This window comes from Aricia agestis, chromosome 2, assembly GCF_905147365.1.
Source record: "Aricia agestis chromosome 2, ilAriAges1.1, whole genome shotgun sequence".
Taxonomy (NCBI): domain Eukaryota; kingdom Metazoa; phylum Arthropoda; class Insecta; order Lepidoptera; family Lycaenidae; genus Aricia; species Aricia agestis.
In genome coordinates, this window is record NC_056407.1 from 6,345,156 (window position 1) to 6,367,083 (window position 21,928).

Consider the following 21,928-nt stretch of genomic DNA (forward strand, 5'->3'; position numbering starts at 1 on the left):
CCCACCACTTCACTAATAATAATAATAGTGCGAGTCGGACTCGCGCACGAAGGGTTCCGTACCGTTAAAGAGCAAAAATAGACCAAAAATTGTGTTTTTTGTATGGGAGCCCCCCTTTCACTTTTATTTTAATATGATTATTAATTATTAAATTAAACATATAATTAGGTTCTTTGTGAAAATTTCAAGTGCCTACCTGTTGTCATTATCGATAACGAACAAAAAAGGCCAAAAAAGTCACGTTTGTTTAATGGAAGCACCCCTTAAATATTAATTTTATTTTCTTTTTAGTATTTGCTGTTATAGCGGCAACAGATATACACAATCTGTGAAAATTTCAGAAGTCTATCTAAAGCAGATTTAGAGATACAGCCTGGAGACAGACAGACGGACGGACGGACGGACAACGAAGTCTTTTTTTTTTTTTTTTTTTTTTTATGAAATAAGGGGGCAAACGAGCAAACGGGTCACCTGATGGAAAGCAACTTCCGTCGCCCATGGACACTCGCAGCATCAGAAGAGCTGCAAGTGCGTTGCCGGCCTTTTAAGAGGGAATAGGTTAATATAGTAAGGAAGGGAAGGGAATAGGGGAGGGAAGAGAGGGGAATAGGGTAGGGGATTGGGCCTCCGGTAAACTCACTCACTCGACGAAACACAGCGCAAGTGCTGTTTCACGCCGGTTTTCTGTGAGAACGTGGTATTTCTCCGGTCGAGCCGGCCCATTCGTGCCGAAGCATGGCTCTCCCACGTATAGCATGGCTCTCCCACGTAATATATCTTAGTAATAGGGTCCCGTTTTTACCCTTTGGGTACGGAACCCTAATAAATAAAAATGTACTCTGAATACGAGGGAGGGGCGCGCCATTTTAAGTTAGTAAAGCTAAAAATAGCATATTTACAGGGTGTAACAAAAATAAGTGATAACTGATAATACTACAAAGAACACGTACACACCCTAAAGTATTATCACTTATTTTTGTTACATACTGTATATAAGTAAGGAATCCTAATTTTTTTTTCAATGCTAAAAAATATTTACTTTAATATTTAAAGAATCAAACTTCTAGTCCACTGTACAGTGTACATGAAAAATGTAGTATGTACAGGCCCTTTATATACAGGCTATACTGTATATAAAGGTGTAACAAGTGATAATACTTTAGGGTGTGTATGAGTCCCGTGTTAATAGAGTTGATAGAGAGAGAGTAGAGAAGAGACTGTAATAGTAGCAGCGCTGAAAGACCAATTTTTTAAAACTTTTTATGGGAAAACTCGTGACGCTGGGGCGCATTCCCATACAACCACAAAAAATGTTTTTTCAGCGCTGCTACTATAACAGAGAACTCTCTACAAGGAACACATACACATTACACACCCTAAAGTATTATCACTTAGTTGTGTAACCCCCTGTATATAAGCATACTAGCTGTTGCCCGCGACTTCGTCCGCGTGGACTTCAGTTTATAGCGCGCGATGTCAACAAAATTGGTGTCAAAAGCTTTTATAAAAAAACCCTGGTACCCCTTAAATCAATACAGCTGTGCAGTGTGCACACAATAAGTATTTCATTTTTTTATATTAAACTTTATATTTTATGCCAAATTTTAAAGCTTATTTAGCCCTCCAATTACACAACTTTACCCATAAACTATTTATCATTGATAGATTTAAGGTTACGTCACTGCACAGATAAAGTACTGAGTTATTTAATACCGTAGAATAGATATAACAATCGAAAAAAATCGAAACTTAAATGTAAGATGATACCACGTCTTATAGAAAGACTTTTGAGCAAGCGTCAGCGCGATGTAGAAGACGCACGGCGCCATCTATTATGAATTGTTGGAACTAACTTAATTTGAACAAATTTACGCATTTTCACCCCCTTACAACCCTTTTTTCCAGTAAAAAAGTAGCCTATGTCCTTTTTCAGGCTTTAGACTATCTGTATACAAAATTTCATTACAATCGGTTCGGAAGTTTTGGCGTTTGGCGTGAAAGCGAGACTGACAGACAGACAGACAGAGATACTTTTGGCGTTTGGCGTGAAAGCGAGACTGACAGACAGACAGACAGACAGAGATACTTTCGCATTTATAATATTAGTATAGATTATGTGCACACTGCACAGCTGTTTTTGGGTATTTTGATTAATTAAGGGCCGCGCTACACCGGAATGGAGCTGCCATGCGAGGCGAGCACTTTCAGCGCTGCCATTCCGGTGTAGCGCGGCCCTAAGAGGGGTACCACTTACCAGGGTTTTAAAAAGTTTTTAAATTTGACACAAATTTTGTTGACACCGCGCGCTATAAACTAAAGTCCACGCAGACGATGTCGCGGGCAACAGCTAGTTATGAATAAAAACAATATTATATAGTAAAGTAGGTACGATTAGTTCTGTTACAATAATAAAGTGAAAAATAAAACGCCATCTGTTTTCATATATAAGAATTAAAATGTTGATTGCATTGATATATTTTCTGGATGGAATATAGGCCAACACGGTACACTCGAACTCCTTTATTTTAGAGCGCCTTCTGTTGTCAACTTGTCACATATATTAGAAATGCAGTAGGAGTTCTATAAGATAAGATAGATTGATTATTATTATACCAAGTGATTATATTATTAAACATAATATTCTAACGTATTAAAAACTATAAACAAAAACATACTAACTAATAAGTATGATTAGTTCTATGTTACAATAAAGTAAAAAATAAAACGCCATCTGTTGAATCGTATTAGAACTAAAATGTTCATTGCATCGATATATTTCTGGATTTTTTATAATATTATACATAAAATATGTTTAAGATTTTTGAAATTTTATTTTAATACACATCCAAGACCCAGGAACATTGAAAACTTTTTGTTCCGCTTGCGGGACTCGAACCCAGGACCCCCGGGATGAGCGCTGGCCACGCGCAATGCGAATTCATTTTCATCGATATTTTCATGGAAATAAGATATTTTCCCACATCAAAATGTAGCCTATGTCCTTTCTCAGACTCTAGAATAACTGTGTACAAAATTTCATTGCAATCGGTTCAGTAGTTTTGGCGTGAAAGCAAGACAGACAGACAGACAGACAGAGATACTTTCGCATTTATAATATTAGTATGGATTAGTATGTTTATGTTTGCCTTTAATTAATATTTAAGTACCTCACTTTTGGATGTTAATTTATCATTTTGAATGTGATGGTCCTTCGAGTCGGACAAAATAGTTCTAAAAGTAGAGACTTAGAGAGAGAGATTTGTCAATACACTGTTATTAGAAGTGTAATTGCAACTAATTAATATGTCCATATTTTCATAAAAAAGATAAATAACGTTAAAGTAGCTATCTAAGTACCTACACGCTAAAATAGAGAAAATGCCAGTGATTTTTAAACCTTTGATAAAAATACGTTTAGGAACCTGTAAATAATAATTGCTAATAAAGAAGTTACTTATCCGCATAGCTTGGCGCAGTCATTGCGGGCTTATGCTCAGTGTTGCCTCAGTGGAGGAAAATGTGCCTAAATTTAGGGTGTCTACTGTCTACACTCTACGCATTTACTTTTTTAACTGCATGCTGCTTACCTTACTTCAATTTTTAACAGGTATAAAATGCAGTTATTTCTTCGCCCTAAATATTAAGCCCGTTTTGAATCTATTTTTAAAATTTACAACACAACTACAAAAAATAGAACTTGACTCACAAAAAACTAAACGAAAATAATATTACGTAAAGCTCTAGAAATAGGTAGGTGCAAATCTATAAATTAAAAGTATAACGCAATATCATATTTTGTAATTTTGAAAGGTGGCAATAGGTACAAGCAGAAATATAAAAAAATATTTTAAAGTTATATCATTTCATATTTTGTGACAGCGGCGTTTTTCTTACTCGGGGTAAATTTAGAAACAGCGTGTCAACACCGGCTCAGTGAGCTCTGTGACTGGCGAGGAAGCGGGTTACTTCGACCAAAAAATGCACCCATTGAATAACATGCGGAAATTATTATGAAAAGCACATAACTCAATAAATTCAAAATTATGTTAGTGGCGTTATAACCTTCGGTGCGTACATTATATCTTGTGTTTTATGGATCCATGTAAACGGTCGGTAAGGTATTTAATTCGAAATTAGAACTCAAATGAATTAGTTCCGAGAAAAAATAAGAGAACATTATAAAAATTAATGAATCTGATAGTGACTAAACGTAATAGAGGAAAAAAAACATTATTTATTTTAGAGTAAAATATTTCTTTCATTTTATACATTTTCTTTGTAGAGTCAGCAGTAGTAGTAAACATTGCTCTGCAACAGACATATCGGTGCCTAAAATCAATAATGTCTGCGCATACTTGTCCCTTGGCGGTTTACGCTATGAAGTACCTAAAATACCGCACATGTTACGATTAAAATGGAAATCATGGACAAAACACGCGAATCTAAACCAGAGTGATTATTTTAAAAAATTAAACACAACCAATGTAAACTAGGTATTATATAAAAGATCGCGAAATACCTTCGAGCGTTTACGATGTCGAGTGTTTCTTTTGTGGTTCAATTAGAAAAGGTTATAAAATATCACGTTTCATTTACCGTACAATAATTATTAAAATTATGTTCTTTAATGTAATAAATAAACTGACAATTACTATGAATAAAAATATGTTCTTGTTGCGACCCACGGATAAAGCGAGTTCAATATTCCCGCCAATCTGCTAAGTGCAAATATTAACAAAAATATTATCTAATAGGATAATAATTAAAATTCTAGGAATTTGAATTAAAGTTTGTTATTTTTTGGTTAAGTAACTTGAAAGTGTTTTCATTAATTCAAGAAATCATTCAGTTAGGTGGTTAAATATCGAAAAGTATAATCTAATTCAATAATACGGTTAACTGGGTAACCCAAATTGTTTAAAAATAATTTTTAGCTAATGTTAGTGTCTATAAAATCAAATTAAGATGCTTATGTAATCAATTTTAGTATCGCAAAGGCACAATTTTTGCACGCGGTATTTTTAAATATCATAAAATTGTGATAATGAACTCTAAATCTATTTTTACAATAGACGCATACATTGAGTTATATGCAAACTAAAAAACACATCCTGTACCTGTTATAAATGTGCTTTATTTGAAACAAAGTTTATGGTTTTAAGTGATTATGACATGAGTATATTTTATGACTGCAGATGTAGCACTATATTATAATGTGCCGATAATTATTAGATAATAATACTTATTATGATGGATCAGTCGAGCTGAAACCCTCAGTGTGAACAGTGCTCGGATGAAAAGACAAAAATGCGTTGGATATTTCCTGTACCAGGTAATTCTTTTTTATTAAGTACTTATTTGTAATTTCTGAACTACCAGTAGCTATGTATTTTGTAACCACCTAAAACCTCTTTACAACTTTATTTAAAGAAGTAATTAATATTGTAATTAAGTTTTCAGGAAGGTACTACACACACAATAATATGTACTTACCGAATTTATTAAATTATAATAAATAAGAACTTTAAAAAAAATTGGCATGGATGTAGGTACCTAATAATATATTATAGATATAATTACTAATAATAGTATTTTATTAGTAATATCTATAATATACAGAAACTGGACAGTTCTGGAAATATTACCTATCCTGTTTTTGAAATCGGTTAAAAATACATAAATGATTATACTTGACGGTTGATAGTATGATATTATAAAACATTTCATTTGTAATGTATTTTATTCTCAAAGATAAAAATTGATTGACATGTCGCGGATCTGCATAAATATAGCTAGCGGTATTACGGAAACCTATATTGCGCGTGGCCCGACACGCACTTGGCCGGTTTTCATGACAAGTTTTACCTAAGCAGCTTAGAGAAACCTTGACATGAAACAGAGCAGTGCGCCATAACCTTAATGATATTTAAATATATATAGATGACTTCTTTTTCGCTCCACCATCAAATAAAAAAAGTGTATTCAGACAAAAAGCATTTTATATTAAAATTTTATTATTGCAGTTATTTTACTGCAAGCTTACATAACGAATGATAAGTACAATGTCTGTACTCTGGCCTACGTATGTATATAAATAATTGGACAAGTGCGAGTCGGACTCGCGCACGAAGGATTCCGTACCATTATAATAGAGAGCAAAATTAGGCCAAAAATTGTGTTTTTTGTATGGGACCCTTAATTTTTTATTTTATTTTAATATTATTATAAAATATTAAAGTACACATTAATACTAGTTTATTTGTGAAAAATTGAATGGGAATGGGAATTTGTGAAAAATTCAATCTGATCCAACAAATTATAGGCCTATATCGATCTTACCAACTCTTAGTAAAATTTTTGAAAAAATAATTTTTAAACAATTAGTGGTACATTTTAATTCAAACAATTTATTACATGACAATCAATACGGATTTACTAAGGGTCGATCCACAACGGATGCTGGTATAGGTCTTCTTTGTAGTATATTTCAAGCTTGGGAGGAGTCGCAGGACGCTCTAGGTGTCTTTTGCGACCTCTCCAAAGCCTTCGATTGTGTGGATCATGCTACATTGATCAGGAAATTGCGCCACTATGGCATAAAGGACTCAGCTCTTCTTACCTACTTACTTCTTACCTTATAAACAGGACTCAAAGGGTTGAAGTAAACGGTAACAGGTCCAAAGGAACCAAAATAGAATTAGATGTCCCACAGGGATCTATTTTAGGCCCATTTCTTTTTCTCATCTATATAAATGACTTACCTTACCTTGTTAAGGAAAATAATAATGAGATAGTACTTTTTGCTGATGACACTTCACTTATTTTTAAAGTGAAGCGACAACAGTCAAATTACGACGAGGTAAACAATGCTCTCTCAAAAATAGTACATTGGTTTAATGCTAATAACTTACTTTTAAATTCCAGTAAAACTAAATGTGTAAAGTTCACTTTGCCCAATGTTAGGCAAGTTCAAACCAATGTACTATTGAATGATGAGAAGATGAATTTGGTAGACACCACTGTATTCTTAGGTATAACACTTGATAGTAAATTACAGTGGGGTCCTCATATTGTTAATCTTGCAGGTAGGCTCAGTTCTGCGGCATATGCAGTCAGAAAAATCAGAGAAATTTCTGATGAAGACACGGCACGATTAGTATATTTTAGTTATTTTCATAGTAGAATGGCATATGGAATCCTTTTATGGGGAAACTCTGCCGACATTAATACAATATTTGTGCTGCAGAAGCGAGCCATACGCTCTATTTATAAAATGTCTTCTTTTGAATCTCTGAGAGATAAATTTAAAGAAATTGGTATTCTAACTGTTGCTTCTCAATACATTTTGGATAATGTAATATATGTTAGAAAGAATATAAGTAAATTTAAAGCTAAAAGTGACATTCATTGTAGGAACACCAGAAATATGCACAAGCTGGATTTGCCGATGATCAGACTTAGTAAAGTTAGTAAATCGTTTAAAGGTCAATGTATACGCCTGTACAATAAAATCCCAGAAAACGTTCAAAATTTTTCGATTAATAAATTTAAAAAAGTAGTCAAAGAACGTTTGGGTGCCAAAGCCTATTATAAGGTCAATGACTTCATAAACGATGGCACATCATCTATTATATTATGACTTACAATTATGTATGGATGTTGACATTGTATAATTTTAAGTTACAATTTTAAATTTTATTTTAAAAAGATTAATTTTTTTCTCACTTTTTTGGTAAAAAGTGGGACCCCGTGCGAGAACTTTCTACGCCGGTTATTCTCGCCGGGATAGTTCCCGAACCGGTGGTAGGCACCATTAGCATCAACGTTCTGAAAGTATTTGTTGCAAATCTATTCGGAAATAAAACAATTTTTATTTATTTTATTTTATTTTATTCAAGTACCTGCCTGTTGCCATTATTGATATACCTAAGTAGAGCAAATAAGGCCAAAAAAGTCACGTTTGTTTTATGGGAGCCCCCCTTAAATATTAATTTTATTTTGTTTTTAGTTTTTGTAATAGCGGTAACAGATATACATAATCTGTGGAAATTTCAACTCTCTAGCTATTACCGTTCTTGAGTTACAGCCTGGAGACAGACGAAAGACGGACAGACGGACGGACATAGAAGTCTTAGTAATAGGGTCCCCCTATCCTACCTATAGTTCCGTACCCAATGGTTTTTACCCATTGGGTACGGAACCCTAAAAATGGCAAACCAAAGAGAATATAATCACTATGTGGCAAATATGATAAAATATTATGTCAGGCTCTAATGTCGTCATAGAATATTTTTTTGCTACAACGCATAGTTTTTTAGTTATTGACGAAAAACCAAAAATTTTGACCTTTGTCGCCCTCCCCTCCCTCCGGCTCACCTCCTAGACGTCAGGACTTTTAGTATGTTTTGTCCCTAATCACCCTGAATAAGTTCCAGCAGAAATCGCTTAGGTTCCCGCTCACGCACTCTATACCCTCTTTTGAGTTATTCGTTAACCGGACTAAAGATGGACATAAAATAAAAATTCATAACTTTAAAATTAATTTGGATTAACACAACTGAGAAACTAATTATCTTCAGTTTCAATGTGCCTAATTGCATAATATAAATTCAAAAGATTTAGTGTGAGAATTCTTTGTTTTTCGACTTCAAATACTCAAGTTATACAACAATACGCATGTTAAGCAGTTGCCAGTAGATTCGTTTGAAATAAAATATTTTTTGGATAGTTAAATATTATGCAGTCTTGTAACACATACAAGGCTTAAAAGAGCAATCACTACCTACATTCGTTAGCTGGAACTCGAGAATTGAAAGTATCTACTAAAGTACTAATTACCCAGTCATGTCTCCTTTGTCAACAAATCTGCACTCTACTAATAATATTATGAAAGGAAAAGTTTAATTGTTTATTTGCATCGAAGGAAGGAAGGTTTCGAAACGAATGGACCCATTTTGAAGGTTTAAACACACTATCTATAGTTAATTATTTAAAAAATATTGAAGATAAAAAAGTCAAACATTTCCTGCAAATAACTAGTTAAAACGAAATTTATAACTCACACCGTGGTATACTTTGTACAGTCACTTCTGTGAAAACGGTATACTTATTTGAAAGCATATTTCGCAGAATAACTCGTAGAAGACGATAACTCAAATTATTCTATTTTGAGCAATACTGAAATGTATTAAAAACTAGCTGACCGGACAGACTTTTTCCTGTCTTAACGATGATTATTTAATTTGAATTGGTATAATTAAGAAAAAAAAAATAGATAAAAATAAGTATATCTCCATGCCAAATTTCATCAAAATAGATTAAATAGTTTAGACGAAAATCATAAAAGTTTATTGTGCCGGAACCGTACATTTTCCGGGACAAAAAGTATCCCTTGTCCTTTCCCGAGACTCAAAGTATCTCCATAGTCCATACACATGAAAATTTACTTTTGTTAATATGACTGAAAAGATATTTTGTTTCCAACACTTCATATGCGCAGAGTAGGTAACACGATTTTAATTCCCACTTGCCAGGTAAAGGACCATGCGGGATTTTATATGGACCTCGTCCCCACCCTTCGACAGTCATGGGATGCGTCTCGATTTGTTCACTGAGACCCAGAAAAGTTTTAAGCACCTGTGTCGGTTTCAAAATCAATTGGGTTTATTTAAAAAATAAACTTTTCTCCAAAAAAAAGGTGTTTATTTTTTAACAAAAAATCACTTTTTTCTACAAACAAAAAGCTTAACAGGGTTCCGTAGTCCTCAAGGAACCCTTATAGTTTCGGTCTGTCCGTCCGTCTGTGTGTCTGTCTGTCTGTCCGCGGTTTTTCTCAGAGACTATAAGGCCTACAAAGCTGTAATTAGGCATGTATGCATATTATCTGCGATGCCGACAAAATGGTATATAAAATCTTTATTTTTTTTTTATGGTACCTCCCCATACACATCAAGCGGGGGTGATTTTTTTCCGCGTCCATCCCATCGTGTGGGGTGTCGTTGGGTACGTTTTTAAAAAAAAATATTCAGAGTATTCAAAGGTCATTTTTCGATTTAGGGATCCACTTGTGTAATATAAAGTTTTAAACTGAAAAAAAATCGTTAGAGTGCAGTGTCCCCCCTTCCACTAGCTCAAATTGTTTTAGCTCAGGTTTCAGACTCAGGTTTAGCTGTTTAGCTTAGGTTGCTTCTGGAAATCTGGAAAATTCGCGGGAGTAGGAGATATTATGCTGACTTCTGGAGGAAAACTATCACGGCTAAAAAAACTTCATAAGTAAGTAATTGAGTAATAGTCGATCAACTAAAAAAATGTATTCGAAGAAGTATAAATAAACTTTTCGTCCAAAATTCTTTTAAACATAACTGAGATGGTATTGTTAGTAGTGTAAAACACGTTATAAAATATGTACATTCATTGACCATACAAAAATTATCAAAGCCTAGCGGTACTACAGAGTACAGAGTCCTATATTGCGATTTGCGCGTGACCCGAAACGCACTGTGCCGTTTTTTAATTTCATGTAAAAACGAATGACGACTTAATTGAAGACAATATAATATTAATATGATCTCCGTGTTTTAAAAGATAAAAAAATTAAATAAAAACAATATATCTAAAACCTAAGGCGGTGGCGGCGTCGTATCGTGGCACGGCGCGGCATTGAGTCGTCACCGTGAAACGATACGACGCCGCCACCGTGACACGTGACGCGTGTTCCGACTTCCGGTGCCACGAACAGTGCGCCGCCCCGTGGCCCATTTAGTTTGATTAAAAATCTGACAATATTTCCACTACGCGAATTTGTTTGATAGGTATTTCACATGCCTCGTTTAAGTTTGGAACGCCATTTTTCGGAAGTTTCACCCTGAATAGGGGCGCGTGGTGCACCGTTGGCGTTACCGGGAGACTGTGAGGCGTCGCACCGTGTCCGGGTGGCGGCATCGTGTCGTGGCACGATGACGACGCCGCGCCAAGTTTGATGGATTTGCTCTGTAACCCCACGTATTTGACAGATGTCACCATAGTAAAAAAATCTCTATTCTAGCAGATCTTTCGAATGACACCTGTTTCCGCTCTGTTGGTTGGTGGGGACGTTTCTTCTCATAGTCCTTTACGTTTATTTTATCTTCAAGGGGGGGGGGGGGCTGCCCCCTCTGCCTCTACCGAGGTACGCCTATGCCAAAATTCATCAAAATCGATTGAATAGTTTATGCGCAAATCATAAAAGTATATTGTGCAGTAACCGTCCGGGATAAAAATATGTATCCTATGTCCTTCTCCAGGACTCAAAGTATCTCGATACCAAACAGCAAAATCGGTCCGTCCGTTTACGCGTGATGTCGTGACCAAGGCATATTTGGATTCATTTTTAGGGTTCCGTAGTAAACAAGGAACTTTTATAGTTTCGGTCTGTCTGTCTGTCCGCGGTTTTTCTCAAAGACTATATATTATAGGACCTACAAAGCTGTAATTTGGCATGAATGCACATATTAATGATGCCGACAAAATGGTAACTGAAATCTTTAAAAATGATTTTTTTATGACACCGTCCCTACACATCAAGCGGGGATGAATATTTTTTTCGCGTCCACCCCATCGTGTGGGGTGTCGTTGGATAGGTTTTTTAAAAATATTATGAGTATTTATAGATAATTTTCCGATTTAGGGATCCATTTGTGAAATATTAAGTTTTAAAGTGGAAAAAATCGTTAGAGTCCTGCTGAGTCCTGCTGTGTCCCCCCCTTCTACCAAAAATTCACGAGAGTAGGAAATATGCAGAATTTAAAAGGAAATCTATCACGGCTAAGAAGACTTCATAAGTTATTGAGTAATAATAATCGATCAACTAAAAAATGTATTCGGCGAAGTATAAAGGAACTTTTCGTTTAAATTCCTTTGAAAGTAATAGAGATGATGTTTGCTAGTAGTGTACATTCATTGACCATACAAAAATTAAAAAAAAAACTAGCGGTACTACGGAACCCTTTATTGCGCGTGGCCCGACACGCACTTGGCCGGTTTTTAGGGTACCGTACTCAAAGGGTAAAAACGGGACTCTATTACTGAGTCTGTCTCCAGGCTGTAACTCAAGAACGGTAATATCTAGAGAGGTGAAATCATGGTTGAAATTTTCACAGATTATGTATTTCTGTTGCCGCTATAACAACAAATACTAAAAACAAAATAAATTTAATATTTAAGGGGGCCTCCAATACAACAAGCGTGATTTTTCAAACATTTTTTGCTCGGTATCAATAATGACAATAGGTAAGCACTTGAAATGTACACAAAATATTTAGCTGTATTTATCTATACATATAAATAAAATTGGAGTGTTTGTTTGTAATATTGAAAGAACCGTTTTTTACTACATGCATAAGAATCTATAGACGATACATACACCAAAACATAATTTTTTACAATTTTTGTCTGTATGTCTGTCTGTCTGTCTGTTTGTTCCGGCTAATCTCTGAAACGGCTGGAGCTATTTTGCCGGGACTTTTTTTGGTAGATAGCTGATGTAGTAAGGTGTAACTTAGGCTACTTTTTAACCGACTTCCAAAAGGTGGAGGTTATATTTTACTATTTTCAATGTTGTCGCGGACGAAGTCGCGGGCGACAGCTAGTACTTTAATAATTAATAATAAAATTTAAATAAAATATATAATTATACCATACAAAAACACAATTTTTTACTATTTTTGCTCTATAATGGTATGGAACCCTTCGTGCGCGAGTCCAACTCGCACTTGGCCGGTTTTTATTTATGTAGATTAAAGATTCAAATTCACCCCTCTGGTTTTTTTTTCAATGGATATAATTCTGTATAATAGAAACCTAAAATGTCGTAAATCGGCTTTAATTTTTTTTTAGTTACGTTTGTGACTGTACATCAGAAACCATAAAATAGATTTACTGCTCCAGCAATCCCGCGTGTTTATTTGCGTGCCATGAATATTACGTGCAAAACGGTTTCTGTATCTTCAGACATTAAACAATCGTTTAAAGACATTGTAAAACGTATTAAACTTAAACGGCGCCCAAAAATAGTTTTTAATTTCAGAACAAATGGTGGTTGTTTTTTTAATGGTCATAGTAGATAAAAATTAAAAACTGCATGTTTTTAATTTTGAAAATGGCGAAGAATGATAGGAGCTTTTAATTTTTTTTCGAATTTATAGGTATTTTTGGAAAATCTCTGGGAATTACAGGCTTAGTTTGAAGAAAAAACACTGTATTACAATTTACATCGCTCAAAAGTGTTCCTGATAAGGAGCAAATTACTTAATAGATTAAAAAGAGATATTGTTTAGGATATTGGACTTACCTAAATGACGATAAAATAAAGCAAAAATTTTTTTACGTGTGAAATAACGGTGGCAATTTCGAAACTAAAAGATCTTTTGAAGTGTGAGAGCGCCGCGGATGTAAACATAAAAACTTGCCAGTTTCACGAGAAAATCTACGCGTGCCCCAGATACAAGACATTTATAAATGTAATTTTTTATATTACGCCTGCGCTAAATTCATGTTTCCACCGAAATAAATATAACTTTCTTTAATACTGGTGGGTAAATAGACGATATTTTAAAAGCAACGTAAACAATCTTGAGTTCATTCACTTCAAAAAATCGCCCAAGTGCGAGTCGGACTCACGCACGAAGGGTTCCGTATCATTATAGAGCAAAATTAGACCAAAAATGGTGTTTTTTGTATGGGAGCGCCACCTTAATTTTTTTATTTTATTTTAATATTATTATTAAATAATAACATAAGTACACGAATAACTAAGGACTTTGAGAAAAATTCAAGTACCTACCTGTTGCCATTATTGATGTAGAGCAAAATAGGCCAAAAAATTACGTTTGGTGTATGGGAGCCCCCCTTAAATATTAAGTTTATTTTGTTTTTAGTATTTGTTGTTATAGCGGCAACAGATATACATAATCTGTGAAAATGTAAACTCTCTAGCTATTACCGTTCTTGAGTTACAGCCTGGAGACCGACAGACAGAGAGAGGGACAGACAGACAGACATCGAAGTCTCAGTAGCAGGGTCCCGTTTTTACCCTTTGGGTACGGAACCCTAAAAATAACGTCTTACTAATCCTACTAATATAGGCGAAAGTTCGTTTTTTTTAATGAAATAAAGGGGCAAACGAGCAAACGGGTCACCTGAAGGAAAGCAACTTCCGTCGCCCATGGACACTCGCAGCATCAGAAGGGCTGCAGGTGCGTTGCCGGCCTTTTAAGAGGGAATAGGATATTAGGGTAGGGATGGGAGGGGAAAAGGGGAGGATAGGGAAGGGAATTGGGCCTCCGGTAAACTCACTCACTCGGCGAAACACAGCGCAAGCGCTGTTTCACGCCGGTTTTCTGTGAGAACGTGGTATTTCTCCGGTCGAGCCGGACCATTCGTGCCGAAGCATGGCTCTCCCACGTTGTTTGGATGTATGGATCTGTGGATGGATTCACAAAAGTGGTGATCTGGTGAAGGGATCCATTAGTAATCGAGGAAACTCCTCAAAATTTATGTGGAAACATGCGGTGACTTCGGTTTCGTGAGAAGTAGTCTAAGCATATGCTACCAACAAGTAAGATTTTGCACCGAGGTATACCATGGTTGGGAAGGTGTTAAGAGAACTCCGGATGCTTTATAGATACAAGTTTGAGAGTTTCGGCGGCGTTGTTTTAAGAACAGAAAGCATAATATGCTACTATGCAAATTACATTCATCATCATCATTATCATCACTACCATATTATTATAATACCATATTCATGCATCGTCTCATTATCATGAGCCTATTATGACCCTATTATTGGTATTTTTCATATACTTAGTCATTTAGATCGAGATTCGATTTTGTCAAGTGATTTAAAAAAATATATAAGTACTTATATTATAAACCTGAAGAGTTTGTTTGTTTGATTGATTGATTGAACGCGCTAATCTCAGGAACTATTGGTCCGATTAAAAAAATCTTTCAGCGTTAGACAGCTCATTTATCAAAGAAGACTATAAATTATATATAGGCTATAAATTAGCGGTCGAAGCCGCGCGGGACGTCTAGTCAGATTATAAAATTATAGCTTGATAATTATTTATGTATCTTTAGACACATACGAACGAATATTAGAATAAGTATAGCGAATGGAATTCAAAACTAGGTACTCTAGATAGTCTATTTATTTATTTATAAATTCTTTATTTGCATTATAAACAATATAAAATAACAAAAACAATAGTCTATTGAAATGTTACAATTTTAGGATCGAATATTGCATTTATACGTGGGAGAGCCATGCTTCGGCACGAATGGGCCGGCTCGACCGGATAAATACCACGTTCTCACAGAAAACCGGCGTGAAACAGCGCTTGCGCTGTGTTTCGCCCAGTGAGTGAGTTTACCGGAGGCCCAATCCCCTAACCCCTACCCTATTCCCTTCCCTATCCTCAACTATTCCCTTCCCTTCCCTTCCCTACCCTCCAATATTACCCTTTTCCCTCTTAAAAGGCCGGCAACGCACTTGCAGCTCTTCTGATGCTGCGAGTGTCCATGGGCGACGGAAGTTGCCTTCCATCAGGTGACCCGTTTGCTCGTTTGCCCCCTTATTTCATAAAAAAAAATATTAGAGGACGCAATTTTATTTTTGGAATGTGTTGGGGGGGGTCGATAGAAGCTTAACCTCAAGTTTGTGGGGTCGCCACACTTGTCCCCCGGCCGCCATCTTGAAAAAAGGGGTGACAACACTATTTTCGTGATATCTCGGAATCGGAAACTATAAGTCTTGCAAAAAAATTGTAGGAACATAATTTGTTGCAAATTATTTTGCCTACAAATATGTTTATATAACTTTTTACCCTAAATTATAAATTTAAAAAATTATTTTTTATTAATTTATTTTTGTTCTGTATCGGTACGGTACTAAAATTCTAATTAAAGTAATAAAATTCCCCTTTTTGCAACTTCGACACAAAAACGCTCGGTGATTTTGTAGGTAGTCGAATATGGTTTGTTTACAAAAGTGGTCACCATGGAAATGAAATATGATGGTTTTTAATAACTTGTATTAATTAATTTAAACATGCAACAACGGAATCTAAATCGGCAACAATTTTAACGTCGCGTCGGTACTCGGTACTAATTGGAATAGGATTTCTACAGATATTGCAATATTTTTTTGTTTATTAACATAACTGTTTACAAAAAAGATATAGTGAGTGTATAATTCATAAAATCCGACCGACCGCTAACGCCACGCCAGGTTTGCCGTGGCCCGTGATAGTTTTCCTTTTAAATTCAGCATATTTCCTACTCTCGTGAATTTTTTCACATTTTCAGAAACAACCATTTAGCTGGTAGAAGGGGAGGGGGATAAATTTATCCCCGCTTGATGTGTAGGGGAGGTATATTTAAAAAAAATAAGATTTAATGTAACATTTTGTCGGCATCATTAATATTATGTGCATTCATGCCAAATTACAGCTTTGTAGGTCCTATAGTCTCTGAGCAAATCCGCGGACAGACAGACAGACAGACGGACGGACAGACCGAAACTATAAGGGTTCCTTGTTGACTACGGAACCCTAAAAAGGTAATCCTTTAGCGCGGCTACTTTCACAGTGAACAGTATGCACGGGGACGTATGCACACCTAAAGTATAATCACTAAGTTTTGTCACACCCTGTAGGTATAAAGTAAAATCTCTGCCAAAATCCGAACAATTAAAAGTTTATTTTGCAACTTCTAGGAAATCTTCGAGCTTCATTCGAAACATACCTACGAAATATATCTACATCTTTCTATATTATGATAAAAATATTTTTTTACTTTCAGTTCTTCTTATATCTTGGTTTGGTGTGGAGCAAGTGAAAGGGAACTCATGCATCAGGACTGGTAATATAGAATAAATTTTTATCAAGTCAAACTGTCACTCTGTTCCTAGCTGTCAGATGTTAGTGTTGTACCGTTGCGAGCATCGATATCGATATTATATGCGATAATTTAGTACGAATCATGAGAACTTCATAACACATTAAAGTGAAAGTATAATAAAAATATATGAGTAGTTAGTTAGTATATAATTGTAATCTTAAGCGATAATGTTGCAGTATCTTATATCATATATTTGTTTATCGGTAGCGCTGTATTTTTAGCATAGAAATTTGTAGAAACCAAATCATAAATAATTTAACCTGAGGTCTACAGTCTACACTGACTAAGTAATGTGATCATTTACGTATTTGAGGATATCGATGCTCCCTGTTTGTCGTGTTTGAGTGTCAATAGACGTGTGTAAGTTAAACGTATAAAAGTGAATGTGTTTGTGCATGAAATTTTCTTTCTTTGAACTTTCTAGGGCACAAATATCTAGACAACACTCAAACATAGTGATCCTGTAAATAACTGCTTAAGACGCTGGATACCCATTTAAATTGTAAAAAAAAGTTTTTAATTATGTACGTATTAAGATATTATAATAATCAACGTATTTTAGGATTTAACATGTAACTGTTTTTGTTCCAATAAATAAAATGAAATGAAAGTCACACACATCGTCATTCATAATAATTATTGTATTTATTAAAAATTGCTTCCCTAAGCAAAAACTAATAGAATATTTAGATTTCGAATTCATAACATATTCATTAATTTCATAATTATGTACAACAAAGATACGATGTAATATACAAATATACGATATATTAAGCTTTATTTAAAGTACTTAAAATAAGTTCAAGGTATGTAGACCTACCACTACTGTACAAAGCATGATCCAAAGCATGGACGTAGGCAAAATTTCTAGAGTTTTCTTGTGTGTTAAGCTTAGATTTCCTTTTAGACGCTATTGATCTGTCGCTTTAATACTCTGTATCCGAATTTGACCACGAAAATTTAAGTTTTAATGCGTATATATTGGCTATCGTCACCTACGCTATTTTTTCAGTTATTTACAGGAAAAATCAAACAACTATTGTGAAACAGGTATTCATCACGTGTTTTCTTTTTTATAAATCAACTATCACCATAGCTGTTTGGTATACGTATTGTGTGTGGATTGTACCTCTTTTTGTTTAAACTAATCGATGCATGGATTTTCAGCATTGTGGGCCCTAAGTATCACTCCTCTTGTACAGGCGGAATGCCAAAGTAAGTAAATCAATTACTATCTGCTTAAAGGCCTTGTAAATGTTTATCGGTAGCGCTGTATTTACTGTTTTACTGTATACGCGTACTAATTTTATTTATAAACTAGTTGTGAATTATTGTTAAATAGTGACATTTCGGTTAGGAACGTATTGTAACATTTGTAATGTAAAAATTATCTTTGAAACCCATTTTTCAGCCTTAAATCTAAGTTTAACTGTGTATTTGTATTTTATTACCTTGTTTATTTATTGACTGTGACACTTCTACGGCTTGACCTAAGTATATTCAAGACCGACGTTAGATTAATGCAAAAATGGTTTTTCTTTAAGCTGATTAATAAAATCGAGTATCGCCTACGCAGCTATAATTGTTTTTTTTTTTTTTGAAGATTTGATTTATGATGAATTATTATGATTTGAGGAATTCGTTGTTTATGATTTTCAGGCAAGACAATTATCTTCTTTAGGTCAAGTGCAGTCTTTACCTAAGAATTGATTAAAAATTTTACAATTTTGTTGTAAAAAGTACGTAACATAAAATTTTAATTACAGCTCATCAATAGGTTTATATGCGTAATAAACTTTTACTTATCACATCTTACGCCCTCATAAATACCTTCGTGGCGGCAATAGCGTCAGCTGTAATCTCGACACCGCATACCCTAATTTTGTGGAAACATAAACATAGCACATATCGCGTGACTAGGTCATCTAGATTCTAGTGAATATATAATGGACATGCCGTAGCTCGACCTATTGTGTACCGCCGTAATCTAGCCGTACTATAGAATGTCGACACTTTTAGCGAAATAAGACAACCTTCAACTGAGGAAAATCTTGGTTTATGTAAGAATGTGAAAAAAGAAAAATATACCGAATAAAAATATGCAAAATATGCTATTTATGTAATCACTAATTACCTACATTAAAAAGTTAGGTATTTATTTTACGACAAGATGAAGACAATATCTTGCCTTTATCTCATTATCATAATCGGTGTTTACTTACTAATCCTATGAGATACATCACAAAGATCTACTAGTTATCATTAATTATCAATTTAATACATATATATACATATTTTGTTATTAATATTGACAACAACTTAATCACATATCACGACCCTAGAGATGATGGCAATCCGCAATAAATAATCGAGGGAAAAACATTTTTAACAATACTGGTCATCGAGAAAATCGGCCAGCTGTCAAATTATGCCATGACATGAAATCTCAAATGCTTAGGTTGGGTTGCACCAGAGGCGTGGTTAAAGTTAAAGTTAAATATGGCATCCAAACACCCCATATTCTCATACGACATCTGTCAATTTTTCCGGTTATAGTTAAGGTTAAAGTCAAAGTTAGTTGGTGCAACCCAGTCTTAAAGTTGAATTGTAATGTCCACAGCTCGCACCATATTCTGTTACGACTGTGACAGCTGGACGGACCCCCGGTGTAAGGACCCGTTCAACTACACAGCTCTGCCCAGGGACCAGCCGCCTTTGCAGAACTGCAAGGGGTGCTGCGTGAAGATGGTGCGATACTCTAAAACTGGTAAGATTTATAAAAACAATAAATATAATATTATACAATAATAATTAATACTAACTAGGCCTTTACATCCGTAATGGATGATTTATACAGTATTTTTCAGAGCGAAATAACCGCTCTTCAAATACTGTAGTGCCTGGGACAAGATTTTTAAATGTCCGTATGGTTGCCCAAGCGCATACGGTATTCGCGCAACATAATCGGCTTAGTCCAGAGGAAAGAACTAGTCAATACGTCTGGGACCATCTATGTCCTTCACCGTACGAGCGTCCGTATTATGTACTTGAGATCAGAAAATGTCTCATAGGTACACGCCTCCACCCGGGTTCGAACCTGCACCCTCTAAGAGTGCGAACCAAAGGTCTACCCATTAGGCCACGGACGCTCCAATAATTAAATGAAATTAAAAATATTATTTTTATTTCCAGCATACGAAGTTGTGAGGCGAACCTGCACTTCCCAGCTACAGATAAATCTATTCATGGTGGACCACGTATGCATGATGGAAAGTACAGGCACTGGTCACATGTGTTTCTGCGAGGAAGACATGTGCAACGGCGCATCGACTATCGATATAACGCTGGCGTTGACGGCACTAATGTTGCTAGCATGTGCATGTTGCAGGTGAAGTAGGACGCTAGTGATGGCTGGTGAGTGTCAATCGATTTTATCGATAATCGAAAATAAATATAAGAAAATGAATCGATATTTAAACTGACAATGTTTGTCACTTCAAATACAATAATTTTGATTTTTGATTTGTGTCCTCAATAATAATTCAATGATGCACGCATGGCTAACCGACACAAGTCAAAGTCAACCGCAGACGACCGGTCGATTCATTTAACACGATCCAGCCTAGAGGATATTATCTTTCGTCCAATTGTAGTTCGTAGACATAGACATTCGGACGCTTAGTTTTCACAACACACGTTGATCATCATAGACCATTTTTTGTGAACATTCCGTTTGAATACTTTTAAAGCAAGAATCGAAATATAGATGGCGCCAACGAAGTGGAAAGTCGTAATTTGTAATTATTGTAATATTTTTTGTATTATAATATCCGGATAATTAGCGTATAGTCAAATTGTTCCTGTATGTGTAATTTTTGCGATGAAATATTATTAATATTTTATTTATATAACCCATAAGTAGGTACAGTATAAACATACATAATTATCATTTATATATTATACAGATTACAGATATGGTGCTAAGTGCAATAGGTACATGTCACTTTAAGAAGTTAGGTGTCTAACTAAAAAACGACTTGGCTTTCGATTAAATATCGTATTCGTATCACTAATTTAAAACTAAATGTGAAAACTTAGCGGTTCTATAAACCAAATGTGCATCTCTTGTTCTTTGAAGTTTTTAGGTCTTTTTAATTATTATCTAACTGTCAGCCAGCATTCGCGAAACTTCTAACTAGATATTCTAGAACTCTTCGCGCAACGCTTTTACCTTATTGGTCCAATTTTCATGACCAACTTGAATTGCTCATAGATGCACTTAAATTTAGATAAAGCACTCGTTAGTTAGGGAAAAAAAAGATTTCGAGAAATGAACTAGCGCGAACTGCCGAAATATGTAGACGGGATAATCGTAGGAAGATAAATCTTTAAAAGTTCATAAAAACGTGATATAATAGAAATAAGGAGCAAAGATATATTAGTGTTAAAAACGTGTGAGAAAAATGTATTTAGGTTCTTCCCTCATAGGGAAACAAACACAAAAATCGCAAAGCCTTGGGTAGTAAAATTGTTTGGTTTTCTAACTTAGATTTTAGCTTGATTTAAAAGTGCGAATTCTCTATATAATTCTTAGTCTTCCAAATAATTAAAAAAGCGCAGTTGAAAAGTTATGAAAAGCCACTTAATATTTCATGCCTCTCAGTTTCAAAATTCGAACGCCACTTTTTCATAGATACGGATAGGTACAATTTTCTCACATGAATAAGAGAAGTTTTCCTGACCGCATTTTTGTACCTAGAAAAGTACAAACAGAAAGACATAAACGTATGTATAATTGTATAAAGATTTCAATATTTATATAAAATGTTACGAAGCATGATTGCTATAGTTATATATTATAATGTGGAGTGTGGTTTGATGCAGTGAAATAGCTTAGGATTAGTTTTAAAAGGCTAGATTTTGAGACACGGATGAGAGTGCGAGACAAAATAACAGCGTCGAACCTGAACACAGTTTAATTTAGTCAAAA

The 21,928-nt window shown here is 34.9% G+C and overlaps 1 protein-coding gene across 4 annotated transcripts; it reads left to right on the top strand.

Moving 5' to 3' along the window:
• The first annotated feature begins 3,949 nt into the window (after nucleotides 1–3,949).
• On the top strand, nucleotides 3,950–20,404 carry LOC121736717 (protein quiver). 4 transcript variants are annotated; one of them, XM_042128114.1, is made up of 6 exons: nucleotides 3,950–4,109; nucleotides 5,196–5,332; nucleotides 16,840–16,899; nucleotides 18,106–18,153; nucleotides 19,559–19,705; nucleotides 20,131–20,404. In XM_042128114.1, the coding sequence occupies exons 2-6, from the start codon at nucleotides 5,308–5,310 to the stop codon at nucleotides 20,328–20,330; spliced, it is 480 nt and encodes a 159-aa protein (XP_041984048.1). In that variant the 5' UTR covers nucleotides 3,950–4,109; nucleotides 5,196–5,307; the 3' UTR covers nucleotides 20,331–20,404. The 4 variants fall into 4 exon arrangements, with proteins under 4 accessions (XP_041984048.1, XP_041984043.1, XP_041984038.1 ...); XM_042128109.1 differs by having other exon boundaries at nucleotides 3,950–4,067; XM_042128104.1 differs by lacking the exon at nucleotides 3,950–4,109 and having other exon boundaries at nucleotides 4,988–5,332.
• Nucleotides 20,405–21,928: the final 1,524 nt, after the last annotated feature.

Bases quoted from the DNA above. Each gene is read 5' to 3' on its own strand.
- LOC121736717 (XM_042128114.1), top strand. From the start codon at position 5,308: ATGCGTTGGATATTTCCTGTACCAG. The intron at 5,333-16,839 runs GTAATTCTTTTT...TTTTACTTTCAG, and splicing joins TTGGATATTTCCTGTACCAG to TTCTTCTTATATCTTGGTTT. The intron at 16,900-18,105 runs GTAATATAGAAT...ATGGATTTTCAG, and splicing joins GAACTCATGCATCAGGACTG to CATTGTGGGCCCTAAGTATC.